Genomic DNA, 17,401 nt, shown 5'->3' with positions numbered 1-17,401 from the left:
GGGTGGTGAGGGGCACCAGCAAGGCTGTAGGGGGAGTGCAAGGCATGAGCAGGGCCAGGGGGGCCATGGAGGGTATTTTCAGACTGTACCCCCCTTCTCTGAAGCATGGATACTCAGAACTGTGGTTGGCAAGGGAAACCTGTAGTAACTGCACCATGGCAGGATGTTCACTCCAAGGCCAGGCCCTGATTCAAAATGGTACACGTGTTTATGTGTAACTTTAATGACAGGAGTTCATTGAGCGCCAAGTATATTAAGCACTGACTTCAACTGCCATGTGCTTAAATGCACTGAATCGGGCCTCAGAATATAATAGGAGACCCAAAGACACATTAATGCCAGGATTCAAGCACTTGGAGCACTTCCCCAGTTATCCGATATGCTACATTTCTCACAGGCTGGAAAGTGGCACCTTTATTCTTACCTTTAGTTCACAGTCTTCATTCACAGCCAGATTGCCTGGCTTTAGGTCCTGAGACAGACAAAATCAAAATAGTCAGATTGCAACTCAGTACCCAAGATACTGATGTGATAAGTTCAGCACCCATATAAATTACAAGGACCTTTCTTTCCTGGAGCTCTTTCATTTAAGGAGTGTCACAAAATGTAACATTTTATCGAACTATTGCTGAGATATTAGAGCAAAGCCAGGCGTATGTAAGGCAGGAGGGAATAAAATGAGACAGCCAAAGAGAAGGGGGTTTTAGTCTAGGGAGTACTTAGGGAAGCAAAGACAATGTTCAGGGACCCAGCAGAAGCTGTTAACTTTATGGCTGAGTTGTGGTTCTGTCTGAACGGAAATAAAATTAGAGTAATGAAGCACAGGGACTTACCCTGTGAATGATTCCAGCAGAATGAATATACTGCAATAAAAAGGGAAGCCACAGTGTGATCACCAGCCAATAAATCTTTCCTTTCCCCAAAGGAGAAACACATGTTACAAGCAGGAGTCTGCCTGCTGAGACAAAAACAACTTGAATTCTCCCTCTCCAAGACCCGTGCCCTCAATCCTGTGACTCTACAGTACAGGTCACAGCTGTGGAGGAGAAACAACTGCTGCTAAAAGATAAATGGCAAGCTAAAATGGTAGCTAAAACCTATTTCATGTATTAAATTCCTCATAATAGGTGTAATTATAATACTGCCCTGAAGAAGAGGCATATCTGGTCTGGAGTGAAAGGTGTTTAAATCGGTTATAGACATTCAGCCTCCAACTTCTCAATTGGCTAGGTGGAGTCCTGAATGAGCAGGAGTGTGAGCACGTGGAAGTCTTTGGTTCGTCTGGATTATTTAGGAGGTGGACTCGAGCACCCAGCACACATGATTGGGACCCAAAATACAGCTTCTAACCAGGCTCTTCACAGATGTGCTACATGGCTTTTGGGAAACCGCTTAATTTCTACATAGATTTTTCCCAACTCTAAACTGGAGATAATAACGACCTGGAGAAAGTTGTTATGTAGTTAATTCACTAATGCTTCTAAAGTGCTGTTAGAGCTTCAGATGAAAGTCCTATAGTGGGATGTATTCATTTAATATCTCAACAGTTCAGTGGTTAAAAAAGTGATTTCCAACCAGGGTACTGTAGCACCCCGGATTGCCACGAGATCCTTTTAAGGACGCTGTGAGGTTCCACGCAATATTATGTGTACAAACACATACATAATTCCCAAAATAAGCCTAAAGGGTTCAGACAAGCTCAGATGTGTGGTATGTGGCACCACAGACCCATCTGCAGTGCCACATGCCACGCATGTTGGCATTCCCCATGCTGCTACTTTGCAGTGCAGGGGGTGTTTCTGACCCTGGGAAAAACCAGGGTGGCACATGTGGCAGCAGCACACGCTGCCCAAAACCGGAGCCTGGCCAGCTGGAGCCAAGCTCTGGCTGCTGGCCAGGCTCTCTGCTGCAGGAGCACCATGGCTGCTGCTCCCGGAGGCTCCCAGGACCTGTCAGTCTCAGTTGGCATAGAGTAACTGAGAATGATTGCAGCTCTCTTCTCCAAAAGGCGAGTAAAGGAGGGAGTCAACAGAAGCTGCATTTGCTAAAAAGCCTCTTGCCACCCTGCTGAGTTTTGCTAAGCCCCTCGCATTTCAGCCAACTGAACAAAGCAAATCAATTGCCTTCATAGAAAGAAATGGCATGACCAGGACCATGTAAAGACTAAAGCTGTTTTATTGCTGGGTGCTAGATCCAGATTAGTTTAGTAAGAAAAGTGTTTTTTTCAGTGGGTAAACTTAGAGGTACTGCTTTTGTAAGGATGATGGGCCATAAGGTATTCTGTCAACAATCTAATGGTCCACTCAAGGGTGATACAGAGTATGGACTTTTCTTAAAAGAGGTGGTGATTCAGTGGGTAAATCTGTTAGACCCCAATCCTTACTTTTAGCTTTTCCATACCCACCTACCTTCAACCCTTTCAGCATTTGATAGACCAGGTACTGGATCTTTTCATCACTGAACTCATGTCCCATGATCTTTTGTAAGTCTGTCTGCATGTATGGCATCACCAGGTAGCTAAAAGGCAGTAAGACAAGTCCCTCAGTCTAGGAGAAAAACATAGGAAGCCATGCTAGCCTTGTTCTCGCTATGAAGGTAAGACCAGTTGCTGCATGTGTGTAACTGTGTTACTAAGACAACTATTGAGGATCTTAGAGTTGTTACCTGTTCCAACAGTTTACTTTTAGCACACTCCTGAGCTTGGAATATCATCTCCGCTCACTGTACTCTAGTTTTCATCGGGTGTGAAGTTCAAATGAAAGCAATGCCAGACTTTTAAGGTCCTGATTCAGTTGACTGAGATCTCAGCGACGTGCACATCCAGACAGTTCTGCACTACCTACTGTCTGGAGCTTCTTAATGTTTTTAAAGGGGGTCTTTCAAAACTGCTGTCCTGGCTTCCAAATTTATCCCCAGACCATACCATATTCCTTCTGCTTGCTGCTTTTTGCAGCTTAATCTTAAGGCTCGGATGATGAAGTATTAACATTTAGATTTTTTCAAGGACTTGAGCAGGGTGGACCAGGATCATGCTGACTCTACCAACAGGTAGATTAGAATCTGACTCTTTCCGTTCTAATAGCCTACGTTCTCATCCATAACGTTCTTCCTTTATTGTGACTTTTAATACACCAGCATCACAAAATCACTGTTCTAACGCATGTAATTCTTTCTTGGGAACATTATGTGCCCATCACCATTATATCTTGCTATTTCAATTACAAGAAATTACATGCACGATACATGTGCACACAATATGACGTGCATGAGCTGCTTAGGTTTCCCTTAGCGATTTTAGTAACTAGATTTGATCTGTGCTTTTGACCTTCCTTGTATAGACTTCTTTAGGAATTTTGGGCTTCAGATAGGCCTCTTTTTAATCAGTTCATGTCATTGTGTTTCAGGGTGGCACACTATTCTTCCTTCAAGTGTATGTCTGCAGTTGTCCTGGACAATGACTGAACATAAGGAATTCAAAACACTTGGGAAAAAGCCACAAACTTACAAGTCTTGGAATCCACTGAAAGAGGTGGCTGAGGTGAAGACATCAAGCAATCCAATGACCTGCAGGACAAGTGAGGTCAACATGTAAGCCTTGAAAACACACATATAGGAGGACAGGCATCCTCTGTATCAGACCTCAGTTCAAGAGTCGCATGTCAGTGACAGTTCAGGATTCCAAGTGAGGAATTTAGAAATCCTTTAATAAGTCTTAGGGTTGATTCCCTTCTTACATGCATCTTAAGGAGCCCATCGCAAGTCCAACCCCATTGCAGAAGCAGTGCTTGGGTGGCAAGAACTCTAGACTGAACAACCACAGCAAATGCATGGTGCTCCAGATTCAAAAGAGGATGCTCTCACAGGTGAGCTTGATGCCCGTTAGCAGGAAAACCTCACCTTGCTCCACCTTTTGGAACACTATGGGGGGTTTTCTTCTTGGGGTCACTCTTCATCTTTGGGCAAAGCAATGATTCAAATGTTGAGAACCTGGGGAGCTGCTCCTTGAGGTCCCTTTTCTGGGTAAATTCAGAGCAGCGGGTACTCACATTCTCGTGTTGCATGTGTTTCAGCAGCATGAGCTCTCTGTATGCTCTCTTGGCAAAGATCTGAGACTGGAATGGGCGGCTCAGCTTCTTGATGGCCACTTTCTCGCCTGTTTTCTTATCTATGGCTGAACTGTGGCAAACATAGAAATGGTTCTAACTCACAGGGTCCAATATACTGTGCAATCTCAAGTCACCTAACAGGGAAGCATGGATTTTGGAAGCTGGAGCTGATAAGGAGGAGGGGTGTTTTCCCTTCCCTCCCTCTTTCCACTATGTACACAAATGTGCAGCTGGGCCTGCATATGCTAGCACTGTACTTCAGTTCTTTCCGCAGCATTGCTAGCAGAAACAGGCCTTAACTTTCTAATTTTTAACATAGAGACACTGATAACACCTGCCTACCTTAAGGCTGGATGAAGGCAGAGCAAGGTGTCAACTTAAAGACTAACTGGTTCAGAGATGCATAAGGTAGGTCATCTATGAAAGCTCGCATCTCTCTGAACCAGTTAGTCCCTAAGGTGCCGCCCTGCCCTGCCTTCTACCTAACTTAACATTAATGTGGCTAACTTAAGGTAGGATAAGAGTAACTATAAATGGAAGAACTTATCTGGGATGTGGTGGGTATTCCTTCACTTTAAGTGGGACCAGGCCACTTTTCTAAGTGGTGTTCTCTAATGCAAACCAAAGTTACAGACTTGACGCAGCTGTTACTGTATGGTAGCATCTGGCCTTAATCTATGAATTTATGTTTGTAAAGTGTTCTGAACAGGAAAAGTTTATGTTTTAGGTGTTTAGAACTGGAGAGAAATGCACTTTTGAAGGGAGTGAATAGTATTTAGCACTCAAGTCCTTTTCCTGTTCAAAGCACTAAATCTCAGCATACCTATCAGAAAGGAATTGTCTCTGGTTTAAAGACATAGCCATGGAAGCAGCAAGGGATAGAAAGAGAGGTGTTATCACAACCAGGATTAGAACACTGGAGTTCCAGGTTTGGTCCCAAGCTTTGAAGATGACGAACCCCCAAGTCACAGCCCCCCAGCAGCGCCTGAGCCCCAACTATCACCCATGGGAGGTGGCAGCTGCTGCAGCTGAAGCTAAGTGCAGAGCCCGGCTTCCCCACAGCCCCCCATCCCTCCGTCCCTTCTTTCACGGGCAGCGCTGTCAGAGCAGAGCCCATGGTGGGAGTGGGATGCAGGCTGCCCGCTGCAGGCTTGGAGCTCCCCACCCTGATGCCTTGCCCCTGGGGGCTCCACGGGCCAGTGGGAAGGACCTGGCTTGGGAGGGAGGGAGCACCACGCTGCCATGGCTGCCAAGCTGAGGCACCCCCTGCTCGCTCAGCAGCAGGATGGGCACAACTCCTCACTGTGGTGGCCTTGCTGGTACAGCACTCCCTCCCACAGTGGGTCCCACCTGCTGGGCTGCAGAGGCGGCTCCTGCCCAGATCTGGCCCAGCCCAGCTTCAGCCCCACACCCTGCTATGGGCGCAGAACTCTTGGGGCACATTTATTGCGGCCCCAGCTGCCGATGTTGTGATCCCAGTTGCGGTTGCGACCCACGGGTTGGGAACCAGTGTGTTAAGGTGACACTCGCACTCCTTTTTGAAGTTCTTTGGCAGAATTGCCAAGAAGTTGGGCATTAGATTTAACCAGCAAGTGGACAGAGAGAAAAAACCACCAGGCTTCTTTCAGAGATTGCTGTAATTGTTTGGATTCTTTCCAGGATTTCTCAAGATATAGGACGTTGCAGAGGAGTCTCTCTACTGAGCATCATGAGGCAGTTCAGCTAAGCTGGCCCACACTTGACCTCTGGGAAAGGTTACCTGTATGTTAAGGCTGACAGCTTCCAGCTGCTAACTGAGGGGAGAGGTGGGAAGGGCTTTCTGGAGCAAACCTCTCTGTTGGGTTGACACTCCCTGCTGCTTTGGAATTCCTTATCTCAGCTTGTAAGAAACTTGGAGGTTGTAAATCAATAGAGATTGTTTGCTGTGGCTGGTAATGGAGCAGCCCATGGGAAGCTTAATGTTATCACTCTGCACATTTCATCCCAAAGCCAGTTTCTGTCTATGAACAGAGCGCCCCTATTCTTGCATCATTTCTTGAAGAGAAGGATGATTTCCCCAACGCTCCCATTTGCTCACTCGGACGGGTTCCAGCCCTGGTTCTTTCCTTTGCATCTGTAGTAGACCCAGAATTTGGATCTACAACAGATGCTATGGAAATCAGCTGGGAGTATAAAATGCAGTAATTGCTCTATAACTAATGGTTCAGACAAACAGTATTTTTCCAGGATTTTGGCAGACTCGCAAAGCAGTCAGTTGGATTTTCAATCAGGCTGCTAATGTCTGGGGCCGGCTCTTGATGCATCTGCTAATTTTAAATGGCTCTCAGTCATGATGTGTTCTGACTTCTTTGGGAAGCAAGAGTGATAAAAGAAGATGCCCTGGTGGCAACAGGCAAATAGCAACACTTCTTAAGAACAGGGGCAATCAGGAAAAAGACAGGGTTATGCTGAGTTTATGGATGTGTGTGTGGCTTCCTTCTGTGCCTGTCTCCTCCATCCAGTGGTGGCTTTCACTACAGAAGAGGTACCTGCAAAGGTATTAAGGACCTTTAAAAATGCAGTCCAGTGTTGCGTAAGTCCCTCGAAATGCCTATCAGCACATTTGGGTGCCTCAGTATTATTGTAAATCTGGATCTAAATCTTTCTCATCAGACAAATACATAAATAGTGGTTGGAGACTGAAGTTAGCAGTAGGTCCATTTTTCTTATATAGAAAGGAAGCTGAGATGTAAGTCTTCAGGCTGACTTTGCTAGACAGTCCAAATATATCATCTAGCTGCAGAGGCAAAAGCATCGGTAACTGGGAAGAAACTGAACAAAAATTGTCTTTAAAAATGCTGTACCTGGAGAGTTAGATGACATCTTTGGCTGGTTTTACTGATGTTTGATAATTGGGAGCACTGGAATTTCTAGGTCAGTATCACTTCTCATTTGTTTTACCTTGGAAAGGAGCTTGTCAAATTTATCTTCATTTTTATGTAAAGATCTGTTGCATCAAACCTCTGTTACACCCCTTAACTTGCTTGTTAACCACAAGTAGGTCAGACTTATCTGGTTTGGACTTGAGAGCGCTACTTTGTCTTGCATGCATATATTCAGTGATATAACAACTCTGTTCTGTAAAGCAAAGCAGGGAGGAGAATATTTACAGACCCTCTGGTTTCGTGATAAGTGCCCTAGACACTTAGCTGTTTGGGCATAAGATGCTGGGGGTCTTTGTCCTGCTAGTGATGGGGTTTGGTTAACTCCATTTTTGGGCCCTGTCACAACCCAAGCCCATACATTTGCAGAACCATACACTTAGAGGGTAGCTTAATCAACCTTTCGCTGTGTTTCATCCAAGATGCAGCTGGGCTTTGTAAGCCAAAGGAAGTCCTTTCTGACATTGCAAGTACCGTCAGCAAAAATGTGTTGCATTTCTCCATTGTCTGTTTCCTGTGCAATCAGACTTGTGAAACTTTGAATGATTGGTGTGTTACATGAGTGTCGGTCCTCGCCCTATGCATGCTGTATCAGATATGTTCAATGGTTTAGTCTGTGAGCCTTGCATTTTTGGAACAAAATTAGACTTTCACTCACGCTACCTTGTATTTGTTGTCTATACTTTATCTAGTCAGTCTCTAATAGAACTGCTGTCATTGAATTGAAAGGGTGTCCCACAGAATCCTTCGGCCTATATGGCTGGGTCCAGATGGGCGCTGTGTGTGCAGTGCCGGGGGGGGGGCGCAAGTGCAATGGGGTGACCGTCCTGGGCGCCAAAGCAAAGGAGTGCTAACAGGCGCTGCCCAGCCTGAGCAGGGTGCAGAACAGAGCCTCAAGCAGCACATTAGGGGGGCATGGGGACAGGGGAAGGGTGGCTCCCACTGCTGCATGTACTCCCAGGCAAGCATGGGGGCGGCATGTGCCCCCCAGATCTGTGCACAGGGCAAGGGCGGGCTGCCACTGTGGGCTTTGTCCTGGGCACCAAACTTCGTTGCTACGGCACTGAGTATATGGTGCCACACACCACACATGCAGAAGCACAAGGGTTTTTTTGTGATCCTGGGGTAAAAAAAAACACACTGAAAAAAAGCGGGGCAGCGTGTGTGGCGGCAGCCCGTGCTGCCCAAAACCAGAGCCTGACTGGCCGGAGCCACATTCCAGCTACTAGCCAGGCTTCCTGCCATGGCTGCAGCCCCAGGAGGCCCCCAGGACCCTAAATAAGACTGCTGGGGCCAGCACGTTTGCTGGCCTCAGCCTCCCCAACCCCACGTGAGGGAACCTGCCACATGCCAGAGCACGTGTGGCATGGGCATTCCCTGGGGACAAGCAGCAGTGGCACAAGGTCCCCAGGGAAACAAACATCCACGCTTGCCTGGACGCACCCCATGGTTTTATCTGGACTCTTTCTGTTCTTTTCCATCTCATCACAATTCATTTAATTGGCTTGACTACAAGTATCAGCACCTCCAGAAAGTTCTTGGTCAGCTCGGCTTACAAGATGGTTCTGCTCTAGTGTCAAAACGGCATGGCTTTTACGGAAGCTGAGCTTTTTCACGAGAGTCACCAACTCAGCACATTTCCCAAACACTTAATACTTGCAGAACAGAATCGTACGTACATCTGAGCAAGAATCAGCCACTCTAAGGTGCTCTTGGCGAAGAAATTATTCCTTTGCAGTTTAGCATTTAATGGAGTGAGGCAAAACATTGTTACTATCCGATACTCATTTATGCAGCAGAACCTGTCTCTTTCACATGAACGAGTTTCATGTTCAGGAATTAATGTCTCTTAAGATAGCACCAATTCAGGCATTGAGGGTGCAAGCTCATCATTTGATGGCAGAATTTTGATTCAATTGCAGATGGAGTGAAGGTAAAAAGCAGGGTGAAATAAATAAATGAGCTGGAATCAGTACTGAAGAGGGGATGACAGGAGAAAACCCTCTTGTGATGATGAAAGGTAAGCCTCACCTAGTACTTCTAGTCAGACTCCAGCAGATGTCTTTTGTGGAGCTGCTACTCTGGGGGAGTAAGAAGGATAAGGGAGGACTGAATGGATCACATATTTAAATATTTCCCAAGGCTACTTTCTTATTCTTAGAGTTAATTTGTCCTTCGTGCAGTAGCTTCTGCCCTGTGAAACAGGTAGTTAACCCCTCTGTCCACAAACCTGTCAACATGGGAAAGTCTTTCTGATATAATTTTAGGATTTTCTGTATAACATTCACACTTGACTTCAGGTTGTATTTATTGTTCAATCCAGTTGAAATGAATGGGGTGGGAACCAGTTAGCCGGATAACCAGTGTGAACTATAGCTTCTGGTGCATCTGGTGTTGGGTATGTTAGACAGCTTTCTTTGCTGCGTTCTTTCAAACAAAGGTTCTGCGGATTTCAGGTATTAGAAGGAGGGAGCAAAAGTGATCCCTATGAGACCTATCGCTGCTGGGATGACTGTTGATTTGTCAAGAGTCCCAATACCAAGTTCTAATAAATTGCTCCATTTTTTTGTCCATTTTAAACACCTGGAAGAACACAGAGAAGCTGTTCCAAGAGCACTCTACATCAGTACTGTAGAAAGAAACATCCCAGTGGTTCCCAGCAGAGGACAGCAAATCCTAACTCCCTACATTTCCATTCATGCTTCCCCCAGGAATTGAACACCAACATTGAGCCTATAGTATAGCATTCATTGAACAGGTAATAGTGATACCACTTGACTTACTCACCTGTATCTAGCTCCTTTTTCTGGGAATTTCTACAGTCGCTGAGAACCTTTCTTTAAAAGGGACCAGAATCATATTTCTTTCATTTGTGTTTTGATTTCTTTATGATGTGTAAGGAACCCTCCAAAAGATGTATCCCTCTCTCCTTCCCTCTCCCATCCCCTCTATCTTTAAAACCTTCACAAAGATCCAAAATGTCAAGCCAGGCCTTTCCTGTCTACCTAAACGTCTCCTTAGCATGTCTTAGAGAAATACAATTTCTAATATAAGAAATGAGGAACAGAAGCAACCCTTCCAGTGTAACTTTACATGCCATAAAGAAGTGAACACCATTGCGCAACCTCATATCCAGTGGCCCTGGGATGCGAAGCAAGGGTGTTTCATAATCCTTGTTCTGACAACTGAGGAACATTTCTGCAGAATACCTAGAACAGGGAATACTTCTCTTCCTTTCATGGCATGGGACACAGGATAAAGTTTACATCCACATGGAAATCAGTGGAGTTGTATTAGATTTACAGCAGCGTAACTGAGCAGAATCCAACCATACACATTCACATGTGTCACGGCTGCCTTTGTTCAGCCGGTTTGACTAATAGTGACTGAAGTGCTCTTTGTGTGGTCTTATTCATTCAGTCTGAGAACTCATCATCAATAGATTCCAGGGTGTCACTGATGAGGGATTGCATTAATATGAAATAACGTAGCTTGTTAGATATTGAATTAACATAGAAATGTTGAGCTGGAAGGGACTTCAAGAAGTTTTCTTATTTCAACCTCTGGTCTGAGGCAGGATCAAGTGTTCCTAGACCAGGGGCAGGGAATTATTTCAGGTGGAGGGCCGCTTACTGAGTTTTGGCAAGCCATTGAGGGCCACTTGACAGGCAGCCAGAGGCAGATAAATATTAATTTTCTAAATTTTTTAGGGGCTCCATGGGCTGGAAAGTATGGCCTGGCGGGCTGCATCCAGCCCACATTTTGCCCACCTCTGCCCTAAACCATCCTGAATAGATGTCTGTCCTAATCTTGAAGACCTCCACTGAAGGGGATTCCACCACCTCCCCAGGTCACCTGTCCCAACGCTTAATTATCCTTACAGTTAGAAACTTTTCCTAATGTCCAACTTAACCCTTCTGTGTTGCTTCATCAGGAGAGACCCTTTCCCATTGGGGAATGAGAGACAGTCTGTGCATGTCTCCAAATCCTTTTTGGGGAAAGAGTATCACTGCTGGAAACAGACTTTTGCCTTCTGGCACTATTAGCCCTGCCTCACTTGTATCCTGGTCACCGCTAAGAGAAGGGAAAGAGAGGGGCTGAACAAGTCAAGTCAAACCTACGGGACGAGACTGTATTCCCTGTCATCTGGGGTAGCCCCGGCAGAAAGCGTACCGATTGTGTAACAGGGAGGCCCAGCTCTTTAGGCAGTAAATGCCCTAACATGCAAACTAACAGCTGCTCAAGCTGGAAGTGAAAGAAGTTACAACAGTCATCTTCTTCGCCTAACATGCAGACGTATTTCACAACGGTGGAGCACAAGGAGGCACCTCCCTTGTTTTCTTCCCATGAGCCCATGCTTTAAGCTCTGACCACCCCATTCGTTCCCCCCCCACTTGCCAGGACCCTGGGACCAAGGAAAAACAAGACCCACTCACCAGACAGAGCCATAAGCCCCAGATCCCACGGGGATGATGGACGTGTATCTTCTGGGCAGCTCCCAGACGGTTTTGTTTACTTCCTGTCTGTAGAACCCTTTTCTCCTTGACATGTTCGTGGTCTCCCGGGTCCTGGAGTGACGTCCTCCCAGCGCACAGGACTACACTGATGCTTCTGGGGGGAGACGAGGGGGAGGCAAAATTCCCTAATTGTTCCTTTTGCCTGGGAGGACAGTCCTGGACAGTTTCCTTCCCGAGTTTCAACTGCCCTGTGCAGGATGGTATACGTCCCTCCTCCCTCCGCCCCCACATCAGCCCAGTGACGAGGCATCAGGTTTCACAGACACACCTCTACCTCATACAGGTACTTGTGGGGCCTCTCTACAGGAGGGAGGAGCGAAGTCCTCCAGGCTGGACACACCTCTATCTCATAAGGCACTTCCCAGTCCTCTCCTGTCCAAGCAGTTGAGCAGCAGCTGGCAGGTGCCTGCAAAATGTGGAACCAGAAGCTGCTATTCACACTGGGGATCTCTGGATTCCTGAAACCTTCCCCCTTGTCCACAAGTGCACTCGCCCTTCATTTAAAATTTCCTTTATGTTGTTACATCAGGTCCTGTAAAAATCAAGATTCTTCCAGAGGTGGATGAGGATTGTGTTGTGGACGCCAAGAAACCTGGGGTCTAGTTCAAGCTTGGCCACTGACTGTCTGTATGACCCCAACCAAATCACTTCTTTCCCTGTCTGTGCTTCCCCACCTCTATTAAATATATATATAATGACCTACCATAGAGGGTGTTAATGAGGTCTACTCTATTTGTAATGTGCAACGTGAGCCTTGAATAAAAGGAACCTTAGGCCATAATGCTCTTGCATCTGTCTGCCCTCAGCACAGTCTTTGCTTGAACAGGTCAATTAATATTTGCATGTTTTTGGTCACTCCAGCTGAGAAGTAGAGGCCAGATTTGGACCAAAGTTCATACCAAAAGCTGCCCGCTTTCCCTGCACTGGGTCCTGCATGAAGGGAGGGAGTTCAGGTCACATTTTTTTTCTGACTGGAGAGAGGGAAAGTTTTGAACTCCTAATCCTGCAGATACTGGGGCATCTGATTCACCCAGCCTAAAAAGCCAGATATCTTCGGGATCTTTCCAGTCCCAGGGCTTCACTTTAGCTTTCCTAATGAAGTAGATGCACAGAGACTGAGAGCTGCTTTTTTTGTGCTTGGCCAGACAGAGGGAGAAGGAGGAAAATACAGTTTTCTACATAATACAAACATTTGTCAGAACTGACTTGTGCAAAGGATAAGTTGAAACGGGAGTATCCCAGGGGCAGAAACAGTGGTGTGTAATCATCATGTTACAAATGCTGCCGGAGCTCCCTTCAAATATTGATTGGCGACCTAGTTACTGAGCAAGACTGTACAACTCGGAGGGGGTAGTCAAATATTTAATAGATGCCATAATGCTTGAATTCACCACAAGCTGAGGACAGGGAACACAGCTAATCAAAAGCATGACTTCTCTGATAGGAACACCTAGAAGGATGCTTGAAACAAAACACAACCAACCAGTGCGAGTAGCCATTAGCTTCAGAGATTCTGCCTGCTGTTGTAAACTTCAATTTGGCATGGCAGGATGCAGAGACAAAAAGACAACTAGAGTTAAAAAGCCTTTCTGGAGTCTGGGAGGGGATAGAGGGACTCGCTAATCAGCTGCCAAGTGGCCAAGATGAAGCAGACTGTGGAGAGAATCGGAAGGACTGGGCCCTTCCACATCTCGGGGATGGGCACAATCCTCAAAGGTGATGATGAGGCATCATTGGTTTTGAGATCTGCTGACTCTGAAACAATTTGCTCCAAGGAAGCTGTTTGATCAGTACTGGCACTTCCCCAGTAAGAAGAGACCTGCAGGGACCAGCCCACACCAGAGCAGCCAGGATGATCACAGCTGACACCAGGGGACAGTTCTGTAGTACACGAAGAAATGCCTGAAGTCTCAAGACCTTGGAGAGAAGACCAAGGGGAGACTAGGAAGCACGTGAGGCAGTTAAGTCTGAGGGGCCGCGGCAATACCTAATGGATTAGTGAGCTATGGTCATTATTCTGGTAAGCTCCTGGGCCCAGGCTGGCAGCAGAGCGCAGGTGGGCACTCCTGTGACTTGAAAGCAGTCTTGGTGGCATCATATATATGTACCTCTGCCAGGCAGCCGGGCTCCTCCCTGCCCTTCAAAATCAGTTTTGACTGCAGTCTGAAGAAGAGCTCAGCAAGGATCATTCTAGCTCCCAGCAATGCTTACTGCTCTCCTGCCTCCATGCAGCTCATCTCATTTGCTGCCTCGCGGTGTAGGTTGTATGCATTTAGAGTGCTATTTGGCACGTTGGCTTTAATTTGGCCAGACAAGACCTCAGGAAGCCACAGCCACGCACGCTTTCTGGTCCTTGCGTCTGGTCTAACGCCTTAGCTTTTCTGATCATAGAGAGCCAAAGAACAGTTATGTTGCCAAGTTCTTCTGAGCCACCAGTAAAACAATGTACCTCATATAAAAGGCCGTTTTCCTGGAAGCAGAGACTTCGTGGCATGATGAGCTCTTGGATCTAGTGAATGTGCCACCCTTCCATTTGGTTTTATAAGCGTAAAGCGGTGCTTTGGTTGCAGCCACAAGTCCTGCCAGAGGCAGTGACCACCAGGTGCTACCTAAATAATCCTTCCTACACTTCTCCTAACATCCTGCTGACCATTCAGTCAGACTCTTTGCTAGAAGCTCCGTGGGACAGAGCTTTTGTAGCCCAACTCAGACTTGCCCCTTGAAGACACCTGCAAAACTGCTCCAGTGCTTTATTAAATGAGGGCAACTGAAACCCTTAGAGCATCTGTCCAGCTTTTAGTCTGTACACACCAATACTAAATGTGATCGTGAAACAGCAAGACTCGTTCTTTAGAGCAAAGTGTCTTTGGAGCCTGCTTCAGACTGTTCCCTTGAAGACAACAGCTCCATAGTTTGCTCTGCACACTTTTTTTCTACAGAGGCATGAGCCTCAGGTTAGCCATACTACAACATTTATTTAAATATGCTACAAATGCCAGAACTCCTCATGTTCTACGTTGTTAAGTCTGTTTGGATTCGCTTCTTCTTGATGGTGCCCCCCTCTTAGCATTCTCACGTCTTACTTGTTTGCACTTCATACTGCGAAATACTGCCTCCTACATATACAAAAATAGACATAATCCATAAGCTTTGAAAGGCTTATTAGTCTTTGTGCATGAGCATATATTATAGAGGGTATGTTATGTTGGTACATTATTATAGACATGTCTTTGAGCTTTTAGCCTCAAACACTGGGAATCCCGGAAGAAAATTTGCTTTCAAAATCATTATTCTGAAATGGGAAGTGTATCTAGATACATCACAGGGATCATAAAATCAGAGAAGTAGGGCTTGAAGGGACCTCAGGAAGTCATCTAATACAACCCCCCTGCTCAAAGTAGGCTCATCCCTGTCTAAACCCCGCCAGGCAGGGAACAGCCCTCATGGACAACTGCCAGGCATAATGCCCAAAACATCAAAAACCCTTTATCAGGCCAAGCAGGGGGATGAGGGCACTGCCAAGGTCCTGCCACTGAGGATTGCTTTCAGAATCGGTGTGTATTTGGTTGTTGCTGTCTTGAATTTTGTAAAACACTAAGGTAGGAAGGCAGAAGGGCAGCACAAGCACCTGAAGGGGTCACATATTTAAAGCTGTTGCAATTTGCACCTGATTTCCATCTGCAATGGAAGAAGGAGGAATTATTACCAAGGGAGCTGTTCTAAGCTTTTTGTGCGTTGGCTTTTCATTCTAAAACTTTGGGAAAACTGCTTTTTTTTTTTTTTTTAAAACAATCCACACAACTACGAAACGTGTAGGAACCACGCAATGAAGGAATGAGAGCAGTGAACTCTTAACGATTAAAGGCACGTCCTGATGAGCATGCACATGCAGGGGCATGTATTTCCCGCAGGACAAATAGCAACGCTGCTATTTGTCCCCAGACGCCCCTGCACACATGCTCCGGCACGTGGCAAAGTGGCCTAGGTAGGGGAGGGGAGGCTGGGGCCAGCACCTGTGCGGTGCCCCACCTGTCCTACCTGGGCGACTCCTGGGGCAGCAGTAGTGCTGAGCCAGCTGCTTGGAGGTTGGCCAGCAACCAGAAAGTGGCTCTGGCCAGCCAGGCTCCCTTTCTGGTAGAACACACTGCCGCCATGTGTGCCATACTGCTTTTTTCAATGGTGGGGTTTTCCAACACCAGGATCTCCCAGTGCTAAAAACCGCACTGCGCTGCAAATTAGCAGTGCAGCAAATGGGTGCAGGTGCGGTTTGTGGTACCTTGAACTGGTCTGAGGTGCCACAAACTGCATGTGTACACTCATCAGGCTGTGCCCCATCAAGTTAAAACAGGTCTCCACAAGAAGCTGCTGGAGAACAGGTATTGATTGCATCAGACCAATGGTCCATCTTGTCCAGCACCAAATAATTCAAACGCAGGTCCAAGAAACTTCATGCAGTAGAACGACCTGCCCATAAGCAAAGCATCCTCCTCTGAGTTTATTCCCTGAAGCATTGAACCCTCCTAAAACACTTCAGTGCCACAAGACTGTTCATTTACATTCCTAAAAACACCAAATTGGTCTTTACCTTTTATCAACTTCAAGGTCTCCATAAAAACTAGTCCCGAGGAGTTGCACAGATTAATTTTGCATGTCATTTAAAAAAGTATTTCATTTAATCAGCACTGAATCCATCATTTGATGTCTTTGGCTGTGCCCTTGTTCTTGCATTGAACCAAAGCAACCACAATTTATCTTACCTACGATCTTTTTAAAGAACTCCTGCTCTTTCTTATTACCTTCCTCCCAACATAGTCCCATTGCTCCTGACGTGTCTCCTGGATGTCCCATAACATTTCTAACCATTTTCATTTCTTGCATCTGAACCTCTTCTCCTTCTGAACCCCCAGCCCACATGAGACTTGACAAAAATGGCACAAAGTATTCAAAGTTGCATGCTACATGTTCTGACATTCTCCATCCTGTGTCTTAGTCTGTAACAGGGGTGGCCAGCCTGCAGCACATGCCACCATGTCATGACTGGAAGGGGACAGGCAGTACAGCTGCAAGAAGGAGCAGAAAGCAGAGCAGTGGAGTAGGCAGGGGGAAGGGTTTGGAGTGGCATTTGGGGAGGGTGTGGGACTAACTTGTGGCATGCCTGTCAGAAAGGTTGATTCCCACTGGTCTACATTGCTTTCTGACCACTACAACAGCTTAGTGACATACCCTCCCTCCTCTCCCCAAGTGGGTACAGTTCATGCAGAGTCCAGCAGTGCAGATATGGTTCCAAGAAGCCGTTTCCATGTGCATTACCTGGTTATTACTGAACATTATCTTCCAATGCCAATTAGCTCTTTGTATACAACTGGCAGGCCAACGTTCAGCCCCTTTTTCCAAAGCCATTTCTATGTATTACCAGTCCTAGAACAGAACCTTTTGCTACATTAAAAAAAACAAACAAAAAAAACCTTATTCCTCTCCCCATCCCACAAACACACAAAAAATACGTTAATTTTTAATGTTGTTTCTAGGTTTTGTGTAAGAAAAGTGATGCATTACATTTGTTTGTCTTCTGCAACAACCCATACACTGTCAAGGCTCAAGGGGTTCCAACAATAGTCAGGCCATCAGGAAATAAGTCCATTAAAAGCACAGCAGCTCACTGGCTGACTTTCAGCGTGCTGCAATTTCCCACTGCCTCGAAAAAGAAGGCATTCTGGCATTCGGCATCCACAGACTGCTTTTAAGACAGGAGCACAGATGAAGAGTAAGAACAGTAAATTAATCTGGGATGTAATTCCTCCCTGCCCAGACTTCTTTTCCTCCTTTTAAAAAAAACAAAAAACAAAAAAAAACCAGA

The 17,401-nt window shown here is 46.1% G+C and overlaps 1 protein-coding gene and 1 long non-coding RNA gene across 2 annotated transcripts in view; one reads left to right on the top strand and one right to left on the bottom strand.

Annotated features, from left to right (window-relative positions):
* Positions 1 to 11,807, bottom strand: part of MAPK13 (mitogen-activated protein kinase 13) — an 18,844-nt gene extending 7,037 nt beyond the window's left edge. The window contains exons 1-6 of the mRNA XM_019546217.1: positions 11,464 to 11,807; positions 4,047 to 4,176; positions 3,506 to 3,564; positions 2,409 to 2,517; positions 834 to 863; positions 425 to 472 (exon numbers count right to left, since the gene is read on the bottom strand). Coding sequence (XP_019401762.1) covers positions 425 to 472; positions 834 to 863; positions 2,409 to 2,517; positions 3,506 to 3,564; positions 4,047 to 4,176; positions 11,464 to 11,576 — 489 coding nt within the window. The 5' untranslated portion in view covers positions 11,577 to 11,807. The remainder of the gene's footprint in view (positions 1 to 424; positions 473 to 833; positions 864 to 2,408; positions 2,518 to 3,505; positions 3,565 to 4,046; positions 4,177 to 11,463) is intronic.
* LOC109317502 lies at positions 8,457 to 17,339 on the top strand. The gene is made up of 3 exons (XR_002103056.1): positions 8,457 to 9,047; positions 9,618 to 9,785; positions 17,073 to 17,339. It is a non-coding gene; the product is annotated as an uncharacterized LOC109317502 (long non-coding RNA).
* Positions 17,340 to 17,401: the final 62 nt, after the last annotated feature.

This window comes from Crocodylus porosus, unplaced genomic scaffold (genome assembly GCF_001723895.1).
Source record: "Crocodylus porosus isolate Cpor-Errol unplaced genomic scaffold, CroPor_comp1, whole genome shotgun sequence".
In the NCBI taxonomy this organism is placed as follows: domain Eukaryota; kingdom Metazoa; phylum Chordata; order Crocodylia; family Crocodylidae; genus Crocodylus; species Crocodylus porosus.
This window is presented reverse-complemented; position numbering and strand designations above follow the sequence as displayed.